General features: G+C 41.1%; 1 protein-coding gene across 6 annotated transcripts in view; it reads right to left on the bottom strand.

Moving 5' to 3' along the window:
• The window catches only part of TRAF3 (TNF receptor associated factor 3), a 75903-nt gene that overhangs the window by 34671 nt on the left and 19268 nt on the right, over positions 1-21964 (bottom strand). For 2 of the 6 annotated variants that reach the window (XM_075192411.1, XM_075192412.1), the window contains exon 1: positions 15783-16120. The exons of 2 other annotated variants lie outside the window; for them this stretch is intronic. In XM_075192411.1, coding sequence (XP_075048512.1) covers positions 15783-15903 — 121 coding nt within the window. In that variant the 5' untranslated portion in view covers positions 15904-16120. Of the gene's footprint in view, positions 1-10738; positions 11009-13862; positions 14047-15782; positions 16121-21964 lie in introns of those variants that run through there. 2 more of the 6 variants (XM_075192415.1, XM_075192414.1) reach the window with 2 other exon arrangements.

Here is a 21964-nt window from a genome sequence, read left to right as displayed (position 1 = left end):
GAAAAGGTGATGCTTTTTAGCCCCCGACAGTTCCAAATTAATTTATTTGCCCATTTTGACTTAAGAAAACTCCAAGCCCTCCCTCAAGGAATGACTTTATCTGCAAGTAAAATAGGACACTCTGCAAAAACAATGCACAGACAGGTTATGTTTTCTAGCGTACCGTTAAACATAGAATGAAAGCTTCTCTGTATGAAAAAGCTGAGTTTTGGGGGGTTTTTTTTAGATATGTTTCACAAATAACTGAGCACCTGTTGTATTCCTCACAATGAGATTACGTGCAAGCAACGTGCAACCAGAAAACTACAGTAGAGTGTTCTCATAGGGTTCAACCAGTCTTTAACCAATCATAGCAATAGAATGTTCAAGGGGTTCAACCAGTCTTTAGCCAATCATAGCACTAGAATGTTCATGGGGTTCAACCAGTCTTTAGCCAATCATAGCAATAGAATGGTCTTGGGGTTCAACAAGCCTTTAGCCAATCATAGGACTAGAATGTTCCACCAGTTTTGGACATGGTTCAATTTGCACCTCACTTTTGTGGAATATGGTATATAATCTGTTCCATAGGATTTTTTTGGGGATTTTTTTTTGGGGGGGGGGGGGGGGGGGATCAGCACATTTTGCACAAATAGAAAGTCGTCCTGTCCGAAGAGAATGACTATTAAAACATGTTTTCTTTGAAAAAAGTACGAGAGAAAGGAAAAAATAAATAAAAATAAGAATATGTTTTTACAATGCAAATAGAAGGCTTTACTACAATATGGAGTGACGTTGCATATTCCTTTCATCAAAGACATTCTTAAGAAGATCCTCAGATTCCTAGAAGTCAGCTGATCTACACCCAGGCACTAACTAGAGGTCAGCGAGCGGTTTTAGAGGGATCCTCTCCTCTGCGGTTATATCTTTTTGACCCATCCCAGAACTCGCTTTTCTAGTTGTTCACTTCCAGCTATGGGACAAGTCTTCTGTGTGTGTGATGGGGATAAGAGAAGCCCATTTAAAAATAAATAGATAAGAAAATTCCCTTTGCAAAGCTGTAGTGGAAACTTGATACTCAATGTGGTCTTATAAGATGATCCACAGGGATTATAGAATGTCTGTAAATACAGCCACACAAATAACATGGTAAAGCACAGCATTAAGCCTCTAAGGGGAATTCAATTGGCCATGTTACTTTCGAGAGTAACGCAGCCTGGGCACTATTACTGCAACTACGGTAATGCACATTATTACAGTTCATACGGCAATTTTTAATGCTAATTTTTTCTCGCGGCATCCAGGTTAAAATTAACATATGAACGGTAATAGTGCACAGGCTGCGTTACTTTTGAGAGTTACGTGGCCAATTGAATTCCCTTGCATGTGCCCACACATCCCAAATTTATACTATAACATTACATATGTACATACAAATATTAGATTTTGTGTAGGTCACATTTTGGGGAATAAAACAAGGGATCCCATTGTTATGCAAACATTATAATTTACAAAAGAAAAAAAAAAGTTATACTACAATTTTTCATAATAATTTAACCACTAGAGGCGCTGTTGCGTTCTATATTCTGTAATAAATCATTTAAGTTCTGTGTTCATCATCAGATGCAAATATACATAAAAATCTGCATCTAAGTACTTATTCTCACATCATCCATTTATAGAAAGCAAACAGCCCTACTGAGAATTTACCCTTTAATTTTACCCTCCCTCTGGGAAGATGAGACAGACAGACCCTTCCGCCCAGTCACGTCAAAGTGCAAAGCTAATTCTGACAAAAGAGGTAAACATGGAGAAACAAAACGTTCAGGAGAGATTTCCAATGAAGCAATACGCTGCAAAAATATAAAATAATGGAGACTGCAGATACAAAGTGAGTGATATATAGAAGGGTACGAAAAGGTTAATAATGTAGTTTCTCCAAGAAGCGATTTCACACTCACGTCTAATGGAGTGCACTGCTCAAGGGTGTCCTCATTTAGATCCATCTCTCTCCTTGGTCCTCACCACCTTTAAAATCATTATTAGGATTTTTAGAGCTGGAGATTGTGGAGTTAAAAAAACAAACAAACAAGGATTTCCTTTAAAAATATTATTTGCAGCTAATGTTTCTCACATTTTATTCTGGGTACTTCCCGAGCCCAACTGTTTGAAATCCCCTTAAGCGAATGAGGTTGGTGAGGTCTAGAGAGAGGTGAAGGTTTAAGTCACACAGGGGTAAACGACAGACGCGTTAGCCCCGCACGGTTGCAGTATTGCGAAGCATTTGCAAATGAATGAAAGTAGAATTGTATTGTGCATGGAGAGAGGAATGGGGGGGGGGGGGGGAGGCATTACTGCACAACTTCACACTAGAATTTGCTACAGAAAAGAATATTAAACCAGGAATGTCTCCGCTGTCACTTGATCTACGTAACAGGAAATGCCTTGCAAAATAGGTTTCCAACATTTCACAGCATTTCCCTTGAAGGAACATTTCCCGAAGGCTGGTATCGTGCGTTTCAGGATAGAACATCCTCCTCTCTCACACTGTACATGTTGTTCTAGGGTAGAACCTTTAGTTGTCATTTACTGTTATTTTATTACTAGAAGTTATAAACCAATATTTACAGATAACATTGAACACTGAACTAAGCGGTTATTAGGTCAGCCAAAGGTCTTTAAAAAAAATGAAACAAAAAAAATGTACGGGTCCCACAAATAAAGAGAATGCTTCACGTACAAATAGTACTAGCAGCCAATATATTTTTTTATGATATATATATATATATATATATATATATATATATATGTATATATACACACACACATATATATATGTATCATACTTGCCAACTCTCCCTGAATGTCAAGGAGACTCCCTGAAATAGGGGTGATCTCCCTCACTCCCTGAAGAGTCTGGCATTCTCCCTGATGCTGAGCCAGTACAAGACGTGGTTGGCTTCTCCATCTGTGGCATGATGACACAGTTCAGAAATTGTGTCCTATGTCCATGTATTGATGCCTATGGAGGTGGCCATTTTCATGGAGACCAAGATTTAATCAAAGACTGACAGGTAAGACAACATGACTTCAGTAATGGAGACAGAAATGTAAGAGACTTCAGTCTCTAGAGATTCATTAGCTGCTTTTCTTTAACGCATAGTTGCCTACTCTCCTGGAATGTCCGGGAGACTCGCAAATTTCTGGGAGACCTCCTGGGCGAGCAGGGAAACCTCCCGGTTCTCGCCCCCTGCAATAGATAAGTGGCGGGGCTTAATGACGCATGCGTCGTCTTAGCCCCGCCCCCTGCTGTATTTGGCCATAATTGTGACAGTCAATTAGGGGGTGGTGCCAAAATGATGCGATTCATCAAGACCCGCCACTACACGCCCACCTCCCCGGGATGTCCCTGAAGCCAACGAGGAAAGGTTGGCAAGTATGATATATATATATATATATATTAATAAATCTTCTCTTGAGTTTACATCAGAACGAGTTTCAAAAACTACTGGGAATTTCAATAAAGTATTGAAATGTGTTGCATTACAATATACAAGTAGGAGATATTGTGTAACGTAATAATATATAATAACTGGTCTTATTCACACAGTGAGTACCTCTCGTACACACATTACCCATACACTGTATTACAGGCACAGAGAGTCCCTCCTGAGTTAAATATATCAGAGTAGTAAAAATTAAAATGACATCTGTCAAAACAGCAATTTTCTCAAAGACAAATTTTAAAGCAGAATTTAAAATAAACTTTCGGTGTTGCCATCGCAGATATTGATTGAATCAAGCAATTCAGAACCCGCCACCAATCCTATGAAACAAGAACCACAAACTGAAAGCAGACAGCATAGAGAGACTGCAGAAAACACACAATAGGCAATTACTGCTACAACAGAACTGTACTTCCCAAGTATTGCTGCAATAATAAATGTGATGGAGAGGGGATTACCTATGTGCATTTTTTTTCTTTACAGTTCATTTGAGAAATACTTCCTCTGTGGAAAGTTTTCAATTGTTTTAAAAAGGCAATATTAAATGACTTGTTTTCTGTAGATCAGATTGAAAGTGAAATCCTTGTTTTATTTTTTGGCATAAACATTTATACAAAAATATAGTACGTGGGTTATTTTGCACATAATTTATTTGCATATTTACATTCTTTAATCTTAATGACATCAAGATGACTAAACAGCTGTTTGCCTGTAACAAAATGATCATTTTGGAATAAAAGATCCGACGTGGGGTAATGATTATTTTGGTCGGCAAGACAGAAATCAACCCAAGACAGTGCGTATAATTTTATTTTCAGTGGTGAACACGATTTGAACGGTGTAAGCTCTTTGGACTGGCGATACGGTATCTGTTAAAAAGCCAAATGCCTCCAGCATAAAATGCAAATTAAGTAGGAGCCTGTTAAACGGTCCCACAGTGCAGCAGTTTTAAAATTAAATAAAATGTATCATTTAGGGTACATCCTATCGATAAAACGTACAGTAAACACATATGGGCGCACATTTTATGGTGTCGGGTGAGCAAAGGATGCTAGGGGATCTTCCAAACTTCAAACAATGTCAAGTCATTTTTTGGGGTGAGGCATAACTTCCGATATGCCCCCCCCCAAAACAGAGTTACTTTTTGTGGGCCGGACCAAATTTCATCAGGATCCGACCTATCAATGAGCTCGGAACCAGCAACGCCAACGGCAGTGATGTCACTAGTTGCTAGGCAGCCGTCTCATGAATACCGGCTCGTCCAACACAAAATGGCTGCCTCCTGCATGCGTGGCGATGCACAGTGATCCAGCCAAGTCATGCAATAAAAGCAAAGCATTTCTAGCTGAACCTAAACATGGAAAATGTTCCTACCACATAAACAAGCTTTTATTTTTGTTTGCTATAATCGATTATACCCGTTTAACAAAATAAATTGCTCAAAGCACAAATCATCCGATCGTAGACTGTAAAACGCTGAGCGCATTCTCCAAATCAGGGCACCATGGCAATTTGCAGACCCATTGTAAATGCTATAAAAGAACGGTCACGGTGCCCTCGCTGCCAAACTATTCTGGGTAATTTGTATTACAGCTATTTATTAGATTCTGAAAGAGAGTAATCCAACAAGTGACCAAAACATGATTTCACTCAGGTTCTTGTCTGCAAATGTGTACAGTATATCAGAATACATTTTCCCTGAGCTGTACAGATACAATAAGCTGGACAAGTATAGACACGACTGCATGTATGTATGCCGGTATATGTAGACATTTTGTCCCCTTTTATTGTGTTCTATTCTATTCTTAGTTAAAAGAGGTTAACCGCTTTCTGGATGAATACTGCAAGAAACAGATTTTGGGTGGGGGAAAGGGGACAATCCTATGAAAACAAAAAACTTTTACGGATGCAAATTGTCCCTCACTAACAATCCCAGGTTTTAAAGAGTGTTCCCTGCAAATATCCCAGTTTTCATTACAGACTAATCGCATAACCAAATTCCACGACAATGGCACACGACAAGTTTACAAAGCCCCCCTTCCCCCAGATCTACAACATAACAAATTACAGAGGCCACATTTAATAAGAGGGGTCAAAACCCCCTTACTTGCAGAAATAGTATGTGTGTAATAAACAGAGATTATTCATTTTCTCGTTTTCGCACTGTGAACGCTACATTCCAGTCATATCTAACAGGGCTTTTCCCAGAGAAGTCATAAACCTTTGTGCTCTTTGAAAAAAAATAAAAAATCAATGACAACAGGGACAATTTTAACGTAAATAACAAGCACCTTGGAATCTGACACTGTGCTGTGAAATAGATCTTTTATAGGAAAGTAAAGCTGGGTGCACACTACAGGTTTTCACCAGATTATTGTGCCAATCACAAGATAAACGACCGTTAGGTCCGATGTCGCATTAGCGTGCACGCTCCAACGATCATGTTTTATCGTTCCAAAGCTTATGGGCAGCACGGTGGCTCAGTGGTTAGCACTTCTGCCTCACAGCGTTGGGGTCATGAGTTCAATTCCCGACCATGGCCTTATCTGTGTGGAGTTTGTATGTTTTCCCCGTGTTTGCATGGGTTTCCTCCGGGTGCTCCGGTTTCCTCCCACACTCCAAAAAACATACTGGTAGGTTAATTGGCTGCTATCAAAAATTGACCCTAGTCTCTCTGTCTGTCTGTGTGTGTATATTAGGGAATTTAGACTGTAAGCTCCAACGGGGCAGGGACAGCGCTGCTGAATCAGTGGCGCTATATAAATATATGGTGATGATGATGATAATTGTATCGTTTGATTTGATTTTATAACCGGCCTAAAAATCTCTTTAAACGATGGAACGATGTTGGGTAAATCCTGCAGTGTGTACGTACTGTCAGGACCGGCAGTGTCCATATATCTCTATAGAGTTTACAGAGTCGCCATCTTTTCAGCAGATGATTATGACAGATGTAGAGAACAGATCTGAAGGTCAATCATGTCAGTGTGTTCACATAAATTGGGACTTCCAGTCGCCGGGAAAATCGTTACAGATATCTCATTATGAGAAGTTCTCGGTAGTGTGTACCCAGCTTAAGAAGACTAAGACAATGCCAATCACAAATGGTCTGCCAACTGGCTGGCATCCTTCCTTACTACTATATGCCAGGCTTATTATCACTAACCTTTATTACGCATCACTTAACAGACAATAAGTCACATAGTTCACTGCCCTTGTGAAACTTACAACCTATATTCCCAACACACACACACACACACACAACCCCAGCAACTGAGCGACAGCAATGCTAACCATTGTGCCACCATGACGCAAGCTTGTTCAGCCAGAGAATTTCAGCTGTAGTTTTGTTGTTTTATACAGATTATTTAAGTTTCACCCATTTTTAGTATTTATTTTACAGTCGAGGAGTAGAATCCAGCCCGTACTAAACCAAAAACCTAATAAAAAGAAAATAATAATAATAATAATAATAAATACATATATATATATATATATATATATATATATATATATATATATATATATATATATATATATATATATATATATATATATATATATATCTCTCCTTACTTATACCATTACTCACTAACGTACATGAGAATTTCGGTACCTTTTCTTACAATTAAAGATATTCAATGTAACGTTTGACGATGGGAGAGGATATTTTATTTCTTCTATGCACAACAGGCTTCCTGTGTGAAACTTGAAAAGTACAATACACATCCTCAATAAGCCACCCCCAGCCTAAAATGGGCTATTAATAAGCAATATTTAAAGTGTGCGACACCTATAACACAGCAATGTGATGTTAACTCTACGATAGGACATGAAAGTCATTCTGACACGCTCATCAGTGCAGCACGGAACTAGATACATAAAACGCCAGTCTCTCAACAGCAATAATGAAAACAGTACACGTCACTCTGCTAATTACCGTTCTGTAAGCCCACGTGCAGAACCTACTCTGATTAGACAGTTACTCACCCCTTGCACCCAGCCTGCTCATATGCGTGGAGGTGGTCTCCCTCCCTAAGTCACACGCTGGAAATAAATGGCTTTTATGTTCCTAGAATCATAAAAACCATTAGAGGTATTCTCCCCGAAAAAAATATATTTTGTCTGTGAGGGGGCAATGCTAGCCAGCATGCAACCATGCTGCCCATGTGCTTATACTTCTCGGGACTAGAACAACATGTGAGACAGCAGGGCAGATTTGGAGACTATGCATACGGAGAGAGCATGGAGATGGAGCCCCAAAATTTAGCAACTCGGTGGTCACATACTAATTGGGGTAGAGTAGAGGTATGCAAAAATATCAATTCAACCCTCAAAAAAAAAAAAAAAGGCACTAAAATTATTTCAAAAATTAAAAATCACCAAAAAAATATGACGCTTCAGAGAAACTTGCTGGAGACCCCGGTTTAAATCCTTTTGACCTTCAAAAAAATCATCCTCCATCCCAGGTATTGAAAACAACTGTCAGGGAAACTTTCTCTACAAATTCTGCGCAAAATTGCATTCACTATATACAAACAGTGAATCAATTAATCAGTGGCAGACTCTTACCGACATGAATCATCCAAAGCCTTGAAGTGGACACACTGGATTGGTAAGTCTAGATGCAGGTTAACAAATCTAATGAATGTTAGCTTGTCTCCAACGAGACACACAGCTCAGCACTAGAGAGATAATAGTTATTAATGAAGAGAGGTTAATTTGATATTTACTGAGGGAGAAAATAAAATAAAAAATGTTTTGGAGCATGGTCTCCCATTTTAAGCAATATGGCAAATCTGAACAGACACAGTCATACTCAAATCCGAGTCAGGCTTCATTGGGCACACGACCAGCCAAATCTGCGTGTTCGCGTTCATGAACTAGACAACGTAGACCACAAGGAGCAAGAAAACTGACCAACAGTCTCATCCTGTACCACGTGATCCAATTATTATCAATGTCAACTTTATAACCCAGCGTGAAACAGAGTAATACCAAACAGCGACAATTCCAATTCAGATCTAGATTTTCCCTGTAATTAAAATAAGCATTGTATAAAAATGCACCAGATGCTAATCTGACCTTACATCCACTTGTTCCGCATTCTTTACGTTCTTTAATAGGTCTGTTTAAGAGATCGTCAGTGATACGCTTTTTCCTTGGCGCAAAAAGCAGACCTTAGGCTGGGTACACACGACAGGTTTTTCATTCGATTATCGGGCCAATCACATGATAAACGACCATTCGGCCCGGTATCGCATTAGTGTGTACGCTGCAACGATGAACAAATTATCGTTCCAAAGCTCTTTGTATCGAGTCATTTGATTTTATCAACGGATTAGAAATCTCTTGCGATGGAACAAAATGTAGTTCCAATCCTGCGGTGTGTACGCACTCAGGATCAGATCTCCATAGAGTTTACAGAATCGCCATCTTTTAAGCCGATGGTTATGACAGATGAAGAGCACAGATCTGAAGGCAAATCTTGTAAAACGTGTATATTGTGTACTCTAGTGTGTAACAAACATTGGAAAAAGCTGCTCCAAATTCACTTCCGGTAATCCTAAATTGAGCAAAAAGTCCTTTAGGCCATCACAAAACTTTTATAGTACAGAGGTCGCGGTTAAGATTTATGTCCATTCATTAGTCACAAAGTACACAAATCTGTGATACTGGTACAAACGCTGAATAACATTGACCTACGCAAGTTCATGGTGGATGAATTCCAAGCTTTGGTGGTGCACAAGTTTTTCCTGTGAAAGGTTATTTTTATATTTTATTTATAATGCTTGGTCTGCAAAAACAGGCTCAATGTTGTTTCTGCATAAACGTTGCTGAAAGCTACACACCTTCAAGAACTCGGTGGTGCAATAATTCCGTCCAGTTGGGGAAACACTGTAGTTGTGTTTGAGGATCAAATCACCACAGACTCCAGATGAGCACATCAGGGCATTTCAGAGTTAACTTTAAATGAGAACGACTAGACTTTTGTAACTGAGCAAATCTCCCAAAAAAAACAGCTGAAAGTCCCGTGGAAACTTAGGTGCCATACACTGGAAATGTATTATTTTAAATAAATACATTTTTGCTTGAATGATAAAGTGGCAATGGTTTGCCATGAAAGTATAGAAACACACACACACAAAATAACAATTACTAAATTCACAAATTGTCTATCGGAGCTGCATAGGGAACAATGTCCCATGTGAGTAGTTTTCTGCCACACAATAGACACAAAGTTAAATGCCGAAAATTTGGACAGATTCCCCCCCCCCCCCGAGGACACATGGAGAGGCAGAATGTTAAAGCCAACGCATTACTAAATGACCAGAATTATAATATGATGTCTGTAATGTATTAAACAATGAACAGGATTTTAAAATATCTGTAACCTACAAGCTGGACACTGCGATCAAAGCAGTCTCACCCAATGTCTGCCCAACACATAGGAACTAGGGGGGGAATGTATTAACTCAACACTATTTGGCGAGTTTGTAGTGAAAATTTAAAGCGCTAATTACTTTAAAGGCATTGTTTTGCCTTTAAAGCCATTGCCGTTTTAATTTTTCACTGCAAAGTCGCTGAATAGCGGAGAGTTTTAAATAAAAAAAAATAAAAAGTCAGGAGTTAATACATGTACCCCCCCGAAGTCTTCCAAACTTCCACTTTCATTAACCGTTCCTCCCCTACCACCAATGGCACCATGTATATTCACTGGGTGTGAAGGATGGGATTATACGTACACACCGCTAAATTACATAGCACGGGAAATATCTAGACCGTATAAATTACCCAATTTCAAACAATTATACAAGTGTATACAATGCTAAGATGCTGTGTAGCCCACAAATGGCTGAAATGCATGGGGAATGCAACATTTATTGAGCTGGCAAAGCTTTTCCCTTATAGCATTGCTCAGAGAAAGGCCACCCAGGAATCATTACAACTTAAACGGTCCTATCACACTCCACAAGTGTATATTAAGGACTGCACTGAGCGAGTAAAGGAAGTGGCACTGTGCGGCTGTTCCATCAATACAAACGCAGAACAGGTACAGAGAATTGCATCCAGCAATCGGAACATTTGAAGAGACACAGAATAAGAAGAGATACTGAGAACGACAGCAATCGCAGGGTTACATAACTCTGTTTGGTCATGTTCCCAAAAGCAGTTCTGCTACCGAGACACCCCCCGTTCTGCACCGGCGTGCCTCTCGGTTCTTAAAATGATCATGCGCTGCCCACACTAACCTCTGTCCCCACTCCAACTAGATTTGTGGGTTAGTTTCTTGTTTTCCGATTCTTCCCGTGTCAGCGGCTGCCCAACCTGGCAGCCACAAGCTTTGGGGGTCCGGCCGAGAAGTCCATCAGCTCATTACAGGGGGTCTCTGATAAAGACAGGACACTCATTTAGACTCTGCTCCTCTCCACCGAGCCAGTTCCCACCTCTAGAAGCACATTGGGTCTGTGACACATGTGGACAAAACGGGGCAGTGTAAGTGCAGTTCTGCATGTACAGGGACTTGCCTCCATGACACATAATTAGCACTACACGCTTAACTTCTCTAAAAAACAGGGACATTCCCATGCCCACATTTTAGGAACTGGGAACGTCCCTGGAAACCATCTTTGGCAATTATAAACCACAGCATCAAGATGCTTCCAAAACGGTTTTAAACACCGCTCAGTCACATGCCTACGACCATTATATCTGTACAAGCAAAAAACGGAATCCAGTAAAAACATATTAAAAAGTTATTTTCATGGCACAGTTGGCAACGGTTTATAACAGGAGAGTTGCACATCCTGAATAAACAGCTTTATTGTTCAAATATTGATCTAAACTAAGGTTTCAAATTTACTTTTTACAAACACATAGACGGACCGATATACACAACCGGATAAAAAACTTCACCGAGATACGGCACTCCATAAATAGCCACCAGATGTATAGAAAAGTAATGTATTAATTGTGGCCAGAAACAGCGAAACGCAAGGCAATAAGAGACAAAAAAATATAAATTTATGTCTAGGTTGGTGTAAAAAACTGTAAGTTAACGCATCAATTTCATCATCATCGTTTTTTTTATAAGACACCAGAGACTGCAACGCTGTACAGCAAAGATACATAAAAACACATACAGCAAGACATAAATACAATAATGATAAATAATAACATCATAACCTTATAATAGGTGAGCTCTGGTGTCCTTCAGTGTTCGTTATGAAAAAGTGTGCGCTATAAGGAATAAACACACCACGGATATTAGAAGTCACCCTGAAGACCCGCTACGTGCAAAAGGGCACTCGGTCCGTGGCCTTGCACCTTTATAAGGTTCCAAACCCCCTCGGTGACTTACAGTATCCTCATTATATATAGATTATCCTACCCCTGATCTGCAAGAAGCCCCCGCATCACATGCGTAGGCTACGGTTTCGAGCCATTGGTTCGATACTTGATGGTTCAGCTGGTTTCATAAACAGAGAAAGACGGTGCACGGAGCTTGCACGAAACTGAAGATAGTGATCAATAGATCCCTATGAGGAACAATTTCTTGTGCTCAATGCACTTTTATATATTTTTTTTTTAGAGTTTCCAATAAAGCAAAAATTGAGCGTAGACCTTTCAGACACTGTTGAGCATTTGGAAGGGGGAAAAAAAAAATTGAATTTTGGCAGCACATTTATAAAAGGAGATAAAATCAACTTCCCATGAACACAGTACAGGCCAAAATATCAGGGGGTAAATGTATTAATGTCCGGATTCTTCAACTCCGGCGTGTTCAGCGTCTTCGGCGATTAAATTTAAAGCGGCGCTGCATTGTAAAGGGAAGTTTCCCTTTACAAGGCAGCGCCGCTTGAAATTTAATCGCCGAAGACGCTGAACACGCCAGAGTTGAAGAGTCCGAACATTAATACATTTACCCCCTGATGTTAAATCGGCACAGGGGTATATACCCAAACACTCAGACTAGAACCATTCCTTATGGCTCCATATTAGCCCATTTGGCTTATGACAATCATTACCACATACCAAACATCCTGGAGTCCTATGGGCTCGCAGGACAGCCTGCAAATTCCCGGGAAAAACAGGTAAATTTAGGCTCTTCATTAAAAACAGACGATTTCTACAAACGTTGCTAATGTTTAGGGTTAACCGAATGTTTTCAAATTCCTCCCTGTACTGTCTCTTTAGAGAAAATCCCCTAGTTATTGCACTTGTTTATTGCAACACAGCTTATACCAACCCCTAATTCAATACACTGTAAACACTCGCTGTAGAAGCCAAGCACTGTAAAACAGGTTGTTCCATATCAGACAACATTTTAAGGAATGGTTTAAGTGCAATAGTCCCTGCTTTTGGCAAATAGATTACTCTGTGCTATTAAGAGCAAAAAAAAACAAACAGAAATAACGCCAAGCTTTTGTGCAGATTTCTGAAACAAAACACCAGTACATTTGATTTTTTCTTTAAATCCAGAGAAGTTGTCATTGGATTCCCTTTGCTCATCAGCACAATAACGGCGTTATAAAGGCCTATACCCACTAGTCCGGATACATCAAGGAGTATATTTACCTAAACTGCGGGTTTGAAAAAGTGGAGATGTTGCCTATAGCAACCAATCAGATTTTAGCTGTTATTTTGTAGAATGTACTAAACAAATATCTAGAATCTGATTGGTTGCTATTGGCAACATCTCCAATTTTTCAAACCTGCAGTTTAGTAAATCTAGCCCCAAGAGTCTAAATTTTAGAAAAACAAGAATCCCAAGGTCATATCCAGTGATTGCTTTTATGTATTTCTGTTGTTGGCATCTTACATTATCATTACTGTGTGTGGATTTGGTAATTATTTTTCTAGAGTCAAAATAATTCCTTTCATGAAACAAAACAATTCTCAGTGATGAATACATGTATTTCATTGCAAAACTGTGACACACACACACACATATATATATATATATATATATATATATATATATATATCTTACAATGTATGTGTGTGTATATATATATATATATATATATATATATATATATATATATATATATATATATATCTATATCCACACATATATATATGTATGTATATTACACACACTCACCCTGTAATTGATCCATGTTGCATTAACATTTGGCTTCTCTCTTGATGTGCTTTATATTGAATTAGGCCTACGTCTCATAGAGAAAATCAAGACCAACTCCATACAGAAGCCACAATTCCATTCATTTGAGTTTGCGCACGCACAGTGAACCCCCCCCAATAACATTAGTTATAACATTTATAAGTGGCTCACGTGTACCAGGAAAGAGTGTAGTAAAAATTCCACGGACACTGAGACCACAAAATGACTCAGAAAGTCAGAATACTCACAGGAAAGAAGACAAAAAATCCCGGATAAAATGTCAAAGTGATATCACACAGGGAACATTCCATACCAGACCTGCAGCCTTAGGACACAACCAGATTTGCAAGGATGACACAAGATTTAAGAATAAGAATTTCACAATAGCACTGTGCTCACAAGTTAGTAAGTGGATGTGAATTGCTCCACATGGTCAGAGAATGAATGTACTGAATTCCGAACACTCAGCAAGCAACTATGAATGTAGCATGACACAACTATTGTCATTGAACAGCTGACTTTACTATAATTTAACCCCTTCTCCACAAACTTTTATATTTACAAAAGCTTATCTAGGCAAAATATAAATAAATAAATAAAAATCGATCAAAAGGATGTACAGGCAGCGCTTAGGACAAATTACATGGCATAAATTGAGTGTAAGCTCTTCGGCATAACCTTATTGTATCAATCTTACAATATCTCATTTGTAGATTTTCTCCCGTTAGAAAGTGCTATGGAATACATTTAGCACATCATAGTGTGATATAGTAATAATAATTATTTTTACAATATCATGCAAGTTACATTTGTATAATATCTACATCTAAAAGGCCAATGACTTACTCAATGTAAGCTATTAAATCTTACAGATTCTTGGCTCTATGATTCCTCTCTGTATACAACTGAGCAGTACAAGCAATGATGGGAGTCAATGTGAATCAGATGGGAGTCAATGTGAATTAGATGGGAGTAATTTTGAACAATTTAAGAGACAGCCTTAACCAGCCCAGCCATGCAGAGTGAATCAGACTTCACCTTGTGCAATTTATATACATCACATGGCACCATTTAAACACAGAATAATGCCATGACCATAATATACTAACCATGAATGGGCCTCTATAACATTTATCCCTAAAGCCAGCTGCATGACCTAACCCCACACCAAGGGGTCACCTAGCTGATGGACAAGGAAAAGTGACCAATAACACATCCTAAACCTAGGATATAAACAGACATAGAGACAACTTATTTATTTTCATTTTTTTTGCACAGCAGGAAACCAAATACACCAAAAAGTCCTCACACCCCAGGCAGGACCTGGCCACAAAGTTACACTGCCCCTTTAATACAGTTGATCCGCCCACATGTGGAAAGAAATTGGCATTATCAGGGATCACCTGGAGAGTTAGAGGGTGCAGGGAGGCAGTAGAGGGGTGCTTGGGGGCAGCAGAGGGAGGCAGTAGAGGGGTGCTAGGGGGCAGCAGAGGAGTGCAGGGAGGTGCAAGGGGACAACAGAGGGGTGCAGGAGAGGGAGGCAGGGTGGAAGCAGAGGGGTGCAAGGGAACAGCAGAGGGAGGCAGTAGAGGGGTGCTAGGGGGCAGCAGAGGGGTGCAGGGAGGTGCAAGGGGACAACAGAGGGGTGCAGGAGAGGGAGGCAGGGTGGAAGCAGAGGGGTGCAAGGGAACAGCAGAGGGAGGCAGTAGAGGGGTGCAGGGAGGCAGTAGAGGGGTGCAGGGAGGTACAAAGGGACAGTAGAGGGGTGCAGGGAGGTACAAAGGGACAGTAGAGGGAGGCAGTAGAGGGGTGCAGGGAGGCAGTAGAGGGGTGCAGGGAGGTACAAAGGGACAGTAGAGGGGTGCAGGGAGGTACAAAGGGACAGTAGAGGGAGGCAGTAGAGGGGTGCAGGGTGGAAGCAGAGGGGTGCAAGGGAACAGCAGAGGGAGGCAGTAGAGGGGTGCTAGGGGGCAGCAGAGGGGTGCAGGGAGGTACAAAGGGACAGTAGAGGGGTGCTAGGGGGCAGCAGAGGGGTGCAGGGAGGTACAAAGGGACAGTAGAGGGGTGCAGGGAGGTACAAGGGAACAGCAGAGGGGGGCAGGGTGGAAGCAGAGGGTCACCCCCCTCCCTGCACTCCATGACTGACACCTACGGTGATGGCTACTCACTATTCATCAAGGACGGCCGGCGCAGCTTCGCTGGAGGAGCAGGACGGAGCACTGGGAGCAGCCTGGGTCGCCTCGCCAGTGATTCATCGGTGCCATTGATGCTCAGAAAGCCCCTTCTCATACGGTTGCATTGCAGAGCTCAGGCTCCGCCCCCTTTGTAGAAAAAAAAAAACTTCTCCTCATGAAGCTGGAAAGTCCCTTCTGCTCTCTCTGCTGTCAGTGACTTCCTCTGCCATGGAAATCCCCTTCTGTAATATGTGCAGCGCTGCCAGCAGTGCGTGAGCTCTGCCCCTGCTAGCCGGGCCCAGCACTGGAGGCCCCTCTGTCAGTGATACATCCACACAGGGACTGGTCAGCACCAGGGCTGCCAGTGTGTAGTCACTTTTCTGCAGGGTGGTTTTTTTTTGCTTCCCAAAAAAACAAAACTTCTAGAAGTTTTTCTTTTAACCCCTTCATGGCCTGCTTTTGCTGAGCATTTAGAGCGGGCTAGGAATTAATTGGCATCAGCTGGCACTGGCAGCTGGTTTGGGGGGCAAACCCAGGAGCCCAGAAAGTGCAGTTAATTTACGTTAAGCGGGCATGTTTTATTATTATTACCATTTATTTATATTTCGTCACTAATTCCGCAGCGCTGTACAGAGAACTCATTCACATCAGTCCCTGCCCCATTGGAGCTTACAGTCTAAATTCCATAACTTACACACACACAGAGAGAGAGACTAGGGTCAATTTTGTTAGCAGTCAATTAACCTACTAGTATGTTTTTGGAGTGTGTGAGGAAACAGGAGCACCCGGAGGAAACCCACGCAAACACGGGGAGAACATACAAACGCCACACAGATAAGGCCATGGTCGGGAATTGAACTCATGACCCCAGCACTGTGAGGCAGAACTGCTAACCACTGAGCCACCGTGCTGCCCTAGGTTAAGGATAAAACGTGGAAAAGAGAAGGTGCAGCGATTACGTTTCGTCAGCAAAGAAAAATTATCGTTTGCCATCGATGCACGGACCGCCGCTTACAGACGCGTCTTTCTATCGTCCTTTGGCAATCACTACTGCAATGCAATGGCTGCTGGTGGAGTAGGTGTAAAAAATATAGACATATATATCTGAAGTAAAGAGTATTGAACTTTAATACAGGCTTTGGGGCCTAGGGTACAGATGCCCAGGATCCCCTGCAAGTCATATTTGCACACACACGCATACATACAAGTTTGCAGGAATCTATGACCTGCAAAAATGATGTGTACTAGAGAAATAGTATTGCCACCCGGCGATAGGTAGGTAGGTAGGTGGGGTAGGTAGCAAGTTTCCCAGCCTACGCTGAAGAGGCAGGGGGTATCGAAAAAAAATTCACTTTCCTGCCTGACCACAGGGCGGGCGGGCGGTGCAAACGCTCGTGATCACTCGTGCACGCATGGCCTGCAACTTAGGTTTTCGGAAAGCTTAGCCATGGCAATCCACTTCTAGAGAAAGGGAAAACCCCAAGGAAGGAAAGGGTGCAGTAATCCCTGCTAGGTGTTTACTGTAATATAACGTATGCAGATGCAAGGGATTGAAAAGGAGAAAGTGTTGAGAGCTGTTGAAAGCAAAACAATATTATTCAGGAAAAAATAGCATTATAACTCTAAAGGAGTACAAAACTCTGGCAAAATGGCTGCTGTCCTAGCACGCTCAACCCTTGTGGCTCAAGCTTCACTTTGTCTCTTAGGCACGCTGGTCTGGGGACTCCTCTGGTCCCTTGTCTAGTGGGAACAGCAGAAAATACAATAATAATGTTATTATTTCGCTGTATTTCGCCAATGGCAACAACAGATCTAGCAATAGGTGTAGACCGGGAGCTGTGCCAGCAGGCAATCCTGTTTCCCTAAAAAAAAAAATCAAGTTTGCCGGTTATAGATTCATGAAAACCCATGTTTTGTTTTTTAGGGGGCTTGTCACCTACCAACAACTGACGGGCAGACCACCACACACCTGGTGGCTGCTCGGAGAACCTCAAATTTATCTGTAAACATGGCCCGCAGTGAGTGGAACCTGAACGGATTAGTATCGATACCCACTTCCCTCATAGCCATAATAATGCACCCCGCATAGTACAGGATATCACAGGCCACAAAGGTTTTCTATCCCTCTGAAAGAATCATCCTGCTCTTTGATAGGAAACACGTGACTGGTCCAACCTTTGGGGCATATGGATTGTCCAGTTCTATTTTTCCTTGGTCCAGGGCTAAGGTAAGGATCTCGTCTAGCAGAAGACTCCAATTCCTTGAACAAACAAATATCTGTCACGGAAACCATTTCAATGGTTCTCCACCATTTTTGAGGTCGGAAAAGTAAATTACAAGCTTATGGCTGCAAGATCTGCTCTGTATCGCCAACGAGACCGACAGGTATTCGTAATATTATTAAAGATCTGACCTATGATAAGGGTAGCTCTGCTGTTAGTTTTAAGGAGGACAAATTAGGAGGCTACCAGATATTGCACGAACCAAACATTCACCTTTCATCTCGGCTTTTTCAATTACAAACAGTAACATGGAAGTGGGGTCATTGTATATTTTGCAACTGACATTGGAAGCGAAGGCCAGGTCAATATCTGGAGCTAAAGAGTGCTGGGAAATCTGGTAGCCCTGTGCGAGTACATGAAGCCAACTTGTCTTCTCTAAAGAGTGTTGGTGGTAAGGTGAGCTCTGCAAATTTCAGCACATCAGATTTGTGTTTTAGAGCCCAATGTGTGGCGTATAACTTTGCTGGAGATTCCTTACCCACTAACGCCACCCTTCACCTTGATTAGATGAGGCGGAGGTTCTTGTTACCTCCTCAGGCTACTAAGGAAGGGCCCGTCGGGAATTTCTCCTCTGGGAAAACCTTGAGACACATTGTGTGGTGACCCTTTACTCTGACGGCGGACACCTTACTGCTGCCATCTTTTGGGGAACGATTATGCCAACAACGGGCAGGGCTGGTATACAATGCCGGGAAAAATGGTAAAAGTGCTTGAACAAGCATTTAGAAATGTTGTTGATGATGATCCCTGGGACAAGGTTTCCATTTGGTCTCTGTGAAGCCCCGAACAGGAAGAAGACAACGGGGACATGCGATGAAGACATGACCGAGACTGAGGTCGAACCTGTCTAACAGGTTAATTTTTCTTTTCTTTTTTTTTCCTTTTTCTTCCTAAAGAGCGGCTCTTCATTATTTTAGTGTCTCTCCGGCCTACTTTTATATTGTGTTAATGAGAATAGCTGTAAAGAGGCTGTCACAGTGACAGACAGTCTCCTACATACTTAATCCTGCAGAAAAACCAAACGTGCACGTGTACATGTGATCACGAGCAGGGTCCCCCAGCAGCACAGAGTATATCAGGAGATGAGTGATGTGTTAGTGAGGACAGGGCTGCATGTGACAGGGGCAGTGACATGATGTGAGGAGGGGAATGGAGGCAGCAGGAAGCCACAGACTGAGAGTTATATAGTGGAAGGAGCAGGGTCCCCCAGAAGCACAGAGTATATGAGGAGATGAGTGATGTGTTAGTGAGGACAGGGCTGCATGTGACAGGGGCAGTTTTATATCCGGAGGGGATACAGCAATGCAGAAAATCACACTCAGAGCTATATAATGGAAGGTGCGGGTACTGATCGAGCCCATGATTACTGGAGAATGGAATCTTTACAGTTATTTTTTTATTTTTATTTTTTTAAACATTGTTACCTGGTCAGGGTGTTTCTGTTATCTATCTTTAGACAGTTTGCTTTCAGATTGACAGGTGAATTGTCATCCACACCCTACCTCACACATGCTAGGATTATATTGATTCGCTCAGGTTTCAGTTTTGGTATTGTCACCGATTTGCAGGCAAGGTTTGGATCCAGGTGTGACTGTTGGAAACTGGATCTTGCCTTGAAGAGGCCGAGAAGGTGACAATGGCATTAAATTTAATCTGGTTGCTGCAAAGGGATTTTGGATCATTTTTAACGGTCATAAATCAGTGTCCTTTTCTTTCCCCGCACAATTTGGTAGTGCTCCCATCTGGGTGCGAGAAAGATGGGTCATGTAATTTGGGCTCAAGAGTCCCCAATGTGGCACTGATGCAAGAAGATTCTGTTCATACCTCTTTATGAAACAAGGTTCATACATCCAACTTGTTAATTACTGTACTGTTCCTTTAAGAATGGTCATCCACACCCACTTATCTTGTTCTGCACGCAATGCATTTATAAAGTGCTGAGTAACTGATTAACTATAATGTGTTTCTAATTTCAATTATGTTCAGTAACCATCTCATGCTGGAAAGTGTAATGGTCAGAATACACCTAGATGGAGGTGTGGGTGATAAGCAGCCATGTACCTGCCAATCAGCTGAGTTGAATGATATGCAAATAATATCAATAATGTCCCGTCACGTGGTCTATTTTTCGGCCATGCGGGAGGTCTTTGGAACAACAGTATCGGGCAGAGATCGCAGCTTGTGTGGCCCAGTATAATATATCCAGCTTTGGTTCGGTTGCCATGGTAACACACATACAGAGTCGATTTACTAAAGGTTCTAAAAAGACAAAAGTGTAAGTGTTGCCAGTAGCAACCAATCAGCTTCTAGCTATCATTTTCTAGAACACTAGCTAAATGATAGCTAGAATCTGATTGGTTGCTACAGACAAAACCTCTACTTTTCATTTTTAGAAACTCTAGTAAATCTACCCCTTAATAACTGACTTCTTATAGGTTTGAGTGGCCTTTAGGGAAATATAGATTAACGGCTGGCTGTAAATAAACACATTCGTTTGCATATTAACTGCCAGGGTCACCTGCAACACATTGCTGAAAATAAATAGCTGGGAGGGCGAGACATAACGCGGGCCTCTGGGAATACGATAGCCGGTATCACTGAGAGACAAGACTCCTTCCAGGATCATCCCGATCCTTGTATAGATCAGGGAGGTAGACGCTTAACCTGACGGCGCCAATTCTGGGCTTCCCATGCAGCTTTTATCCTCATGAGTGCACTTAGCATGTGAAATAAATAACTAAGCGAGGCTAGATTAAACGCTGTAATTAGAGACTGGCTTCCCTATCGGGCTGTCTCCTTGTTATTTAAAGAAATATATTTCTATTACAGATAAGTCCGTCTGCATAAGCAGTCTCCGTTTGTGATTTCATAGTACTCGCTTCAGACTTAATGAAAGATGCCATTTCCAGCCCAGTGTATAAATATCTGATTATTAATACTATGAAAAAATAAGGTTTGCCATTTACAGCTAATGAAGGTCCTGGGTATATTTTGCATTTTGTCAACATGAATTAACTTTTTTTTTTTTTTTTTTTATTCAATACTACATCAAATAATACCTACATTTCATGATAGTAATTTATTCAATAAAGATTGGAATTTGAAGTAGTTTTTTCCCCTCTCATGCTGAGAGAACCTGTATGGTACGCACTGCGGTGGCAGCCATTTTGTTGTAGGCTAAGCCGTCACTGGATTGCAGCCTATCAACTGACTAGAAAGTGTGATTAGTGATCATGAAGTGCCTCAGTGATGTCGCCGATTCCTAGTGAACGGATAGGCTGCATTCTCACGAATGTTAAGGCGCTCCACAAAATGGCTGCCTGCAGGCGCCAATGACGCTCTTTGCAAAGGAGAGAAAATTAACACGTTCAGCAGCATTTTATTACTTTTAAATATCACAATTGCTACCAGTTTTGGGGAGGGAAATATAATTACTTTCCTATTCTACCCACAATTAGATACATGGGGTGAATTTATCAAAGTTTCTAAAAAGGAAAAGTGGAGGTATTGCCCATAGTAACCAGATTCTAGTTTTATTTTCTAAACTGTGCTAGATAAACGATAGGTAGAATGTGATTGCAGGTGTTGCTCTTGGCAACCAATCACATTCTATCTATCATTTGTCTAGTACATTCTAGAAAATAAAACTAGAATCTGATTGGTTGCTATGAGCAACACCTCTAGTTTCCTTGTTTAGAATGATTGATAAGTCTACCTCATACTCATAATTGCCAACTGTCCCTAATTTTCAGTCCCAGTTGCATGTCCCAGTATTGCATGGGGACTATGTAAAATACTTATTTGACGTTTTAAATAAAGCCATGTGGCCAAATAAATTACTTGCAAATTAATCTATTTATTTTTTTAATGCTATAATTCATTCTGATGTGCTCC

Source organism: Mixophyes fleayi, chromosome 12, assembly GCF_038048845.1.
Source record: "Mixophyes fleayi isolate aMixFle1 chromosome 12, aMixFle1.hap1, whole genome shotgun sequence".
In the NCBI taxonomy this organism is placed as follows: domain Eukaryota; kingdom Metazoa; phylum Chordata; class Amphibia; order Anura; family Limnodynastidae; genus Mixophyes; species Mixophyes fleayi.
This window is presented reverse-complemented; position numbering and strand designations above follow the sequence as displayed.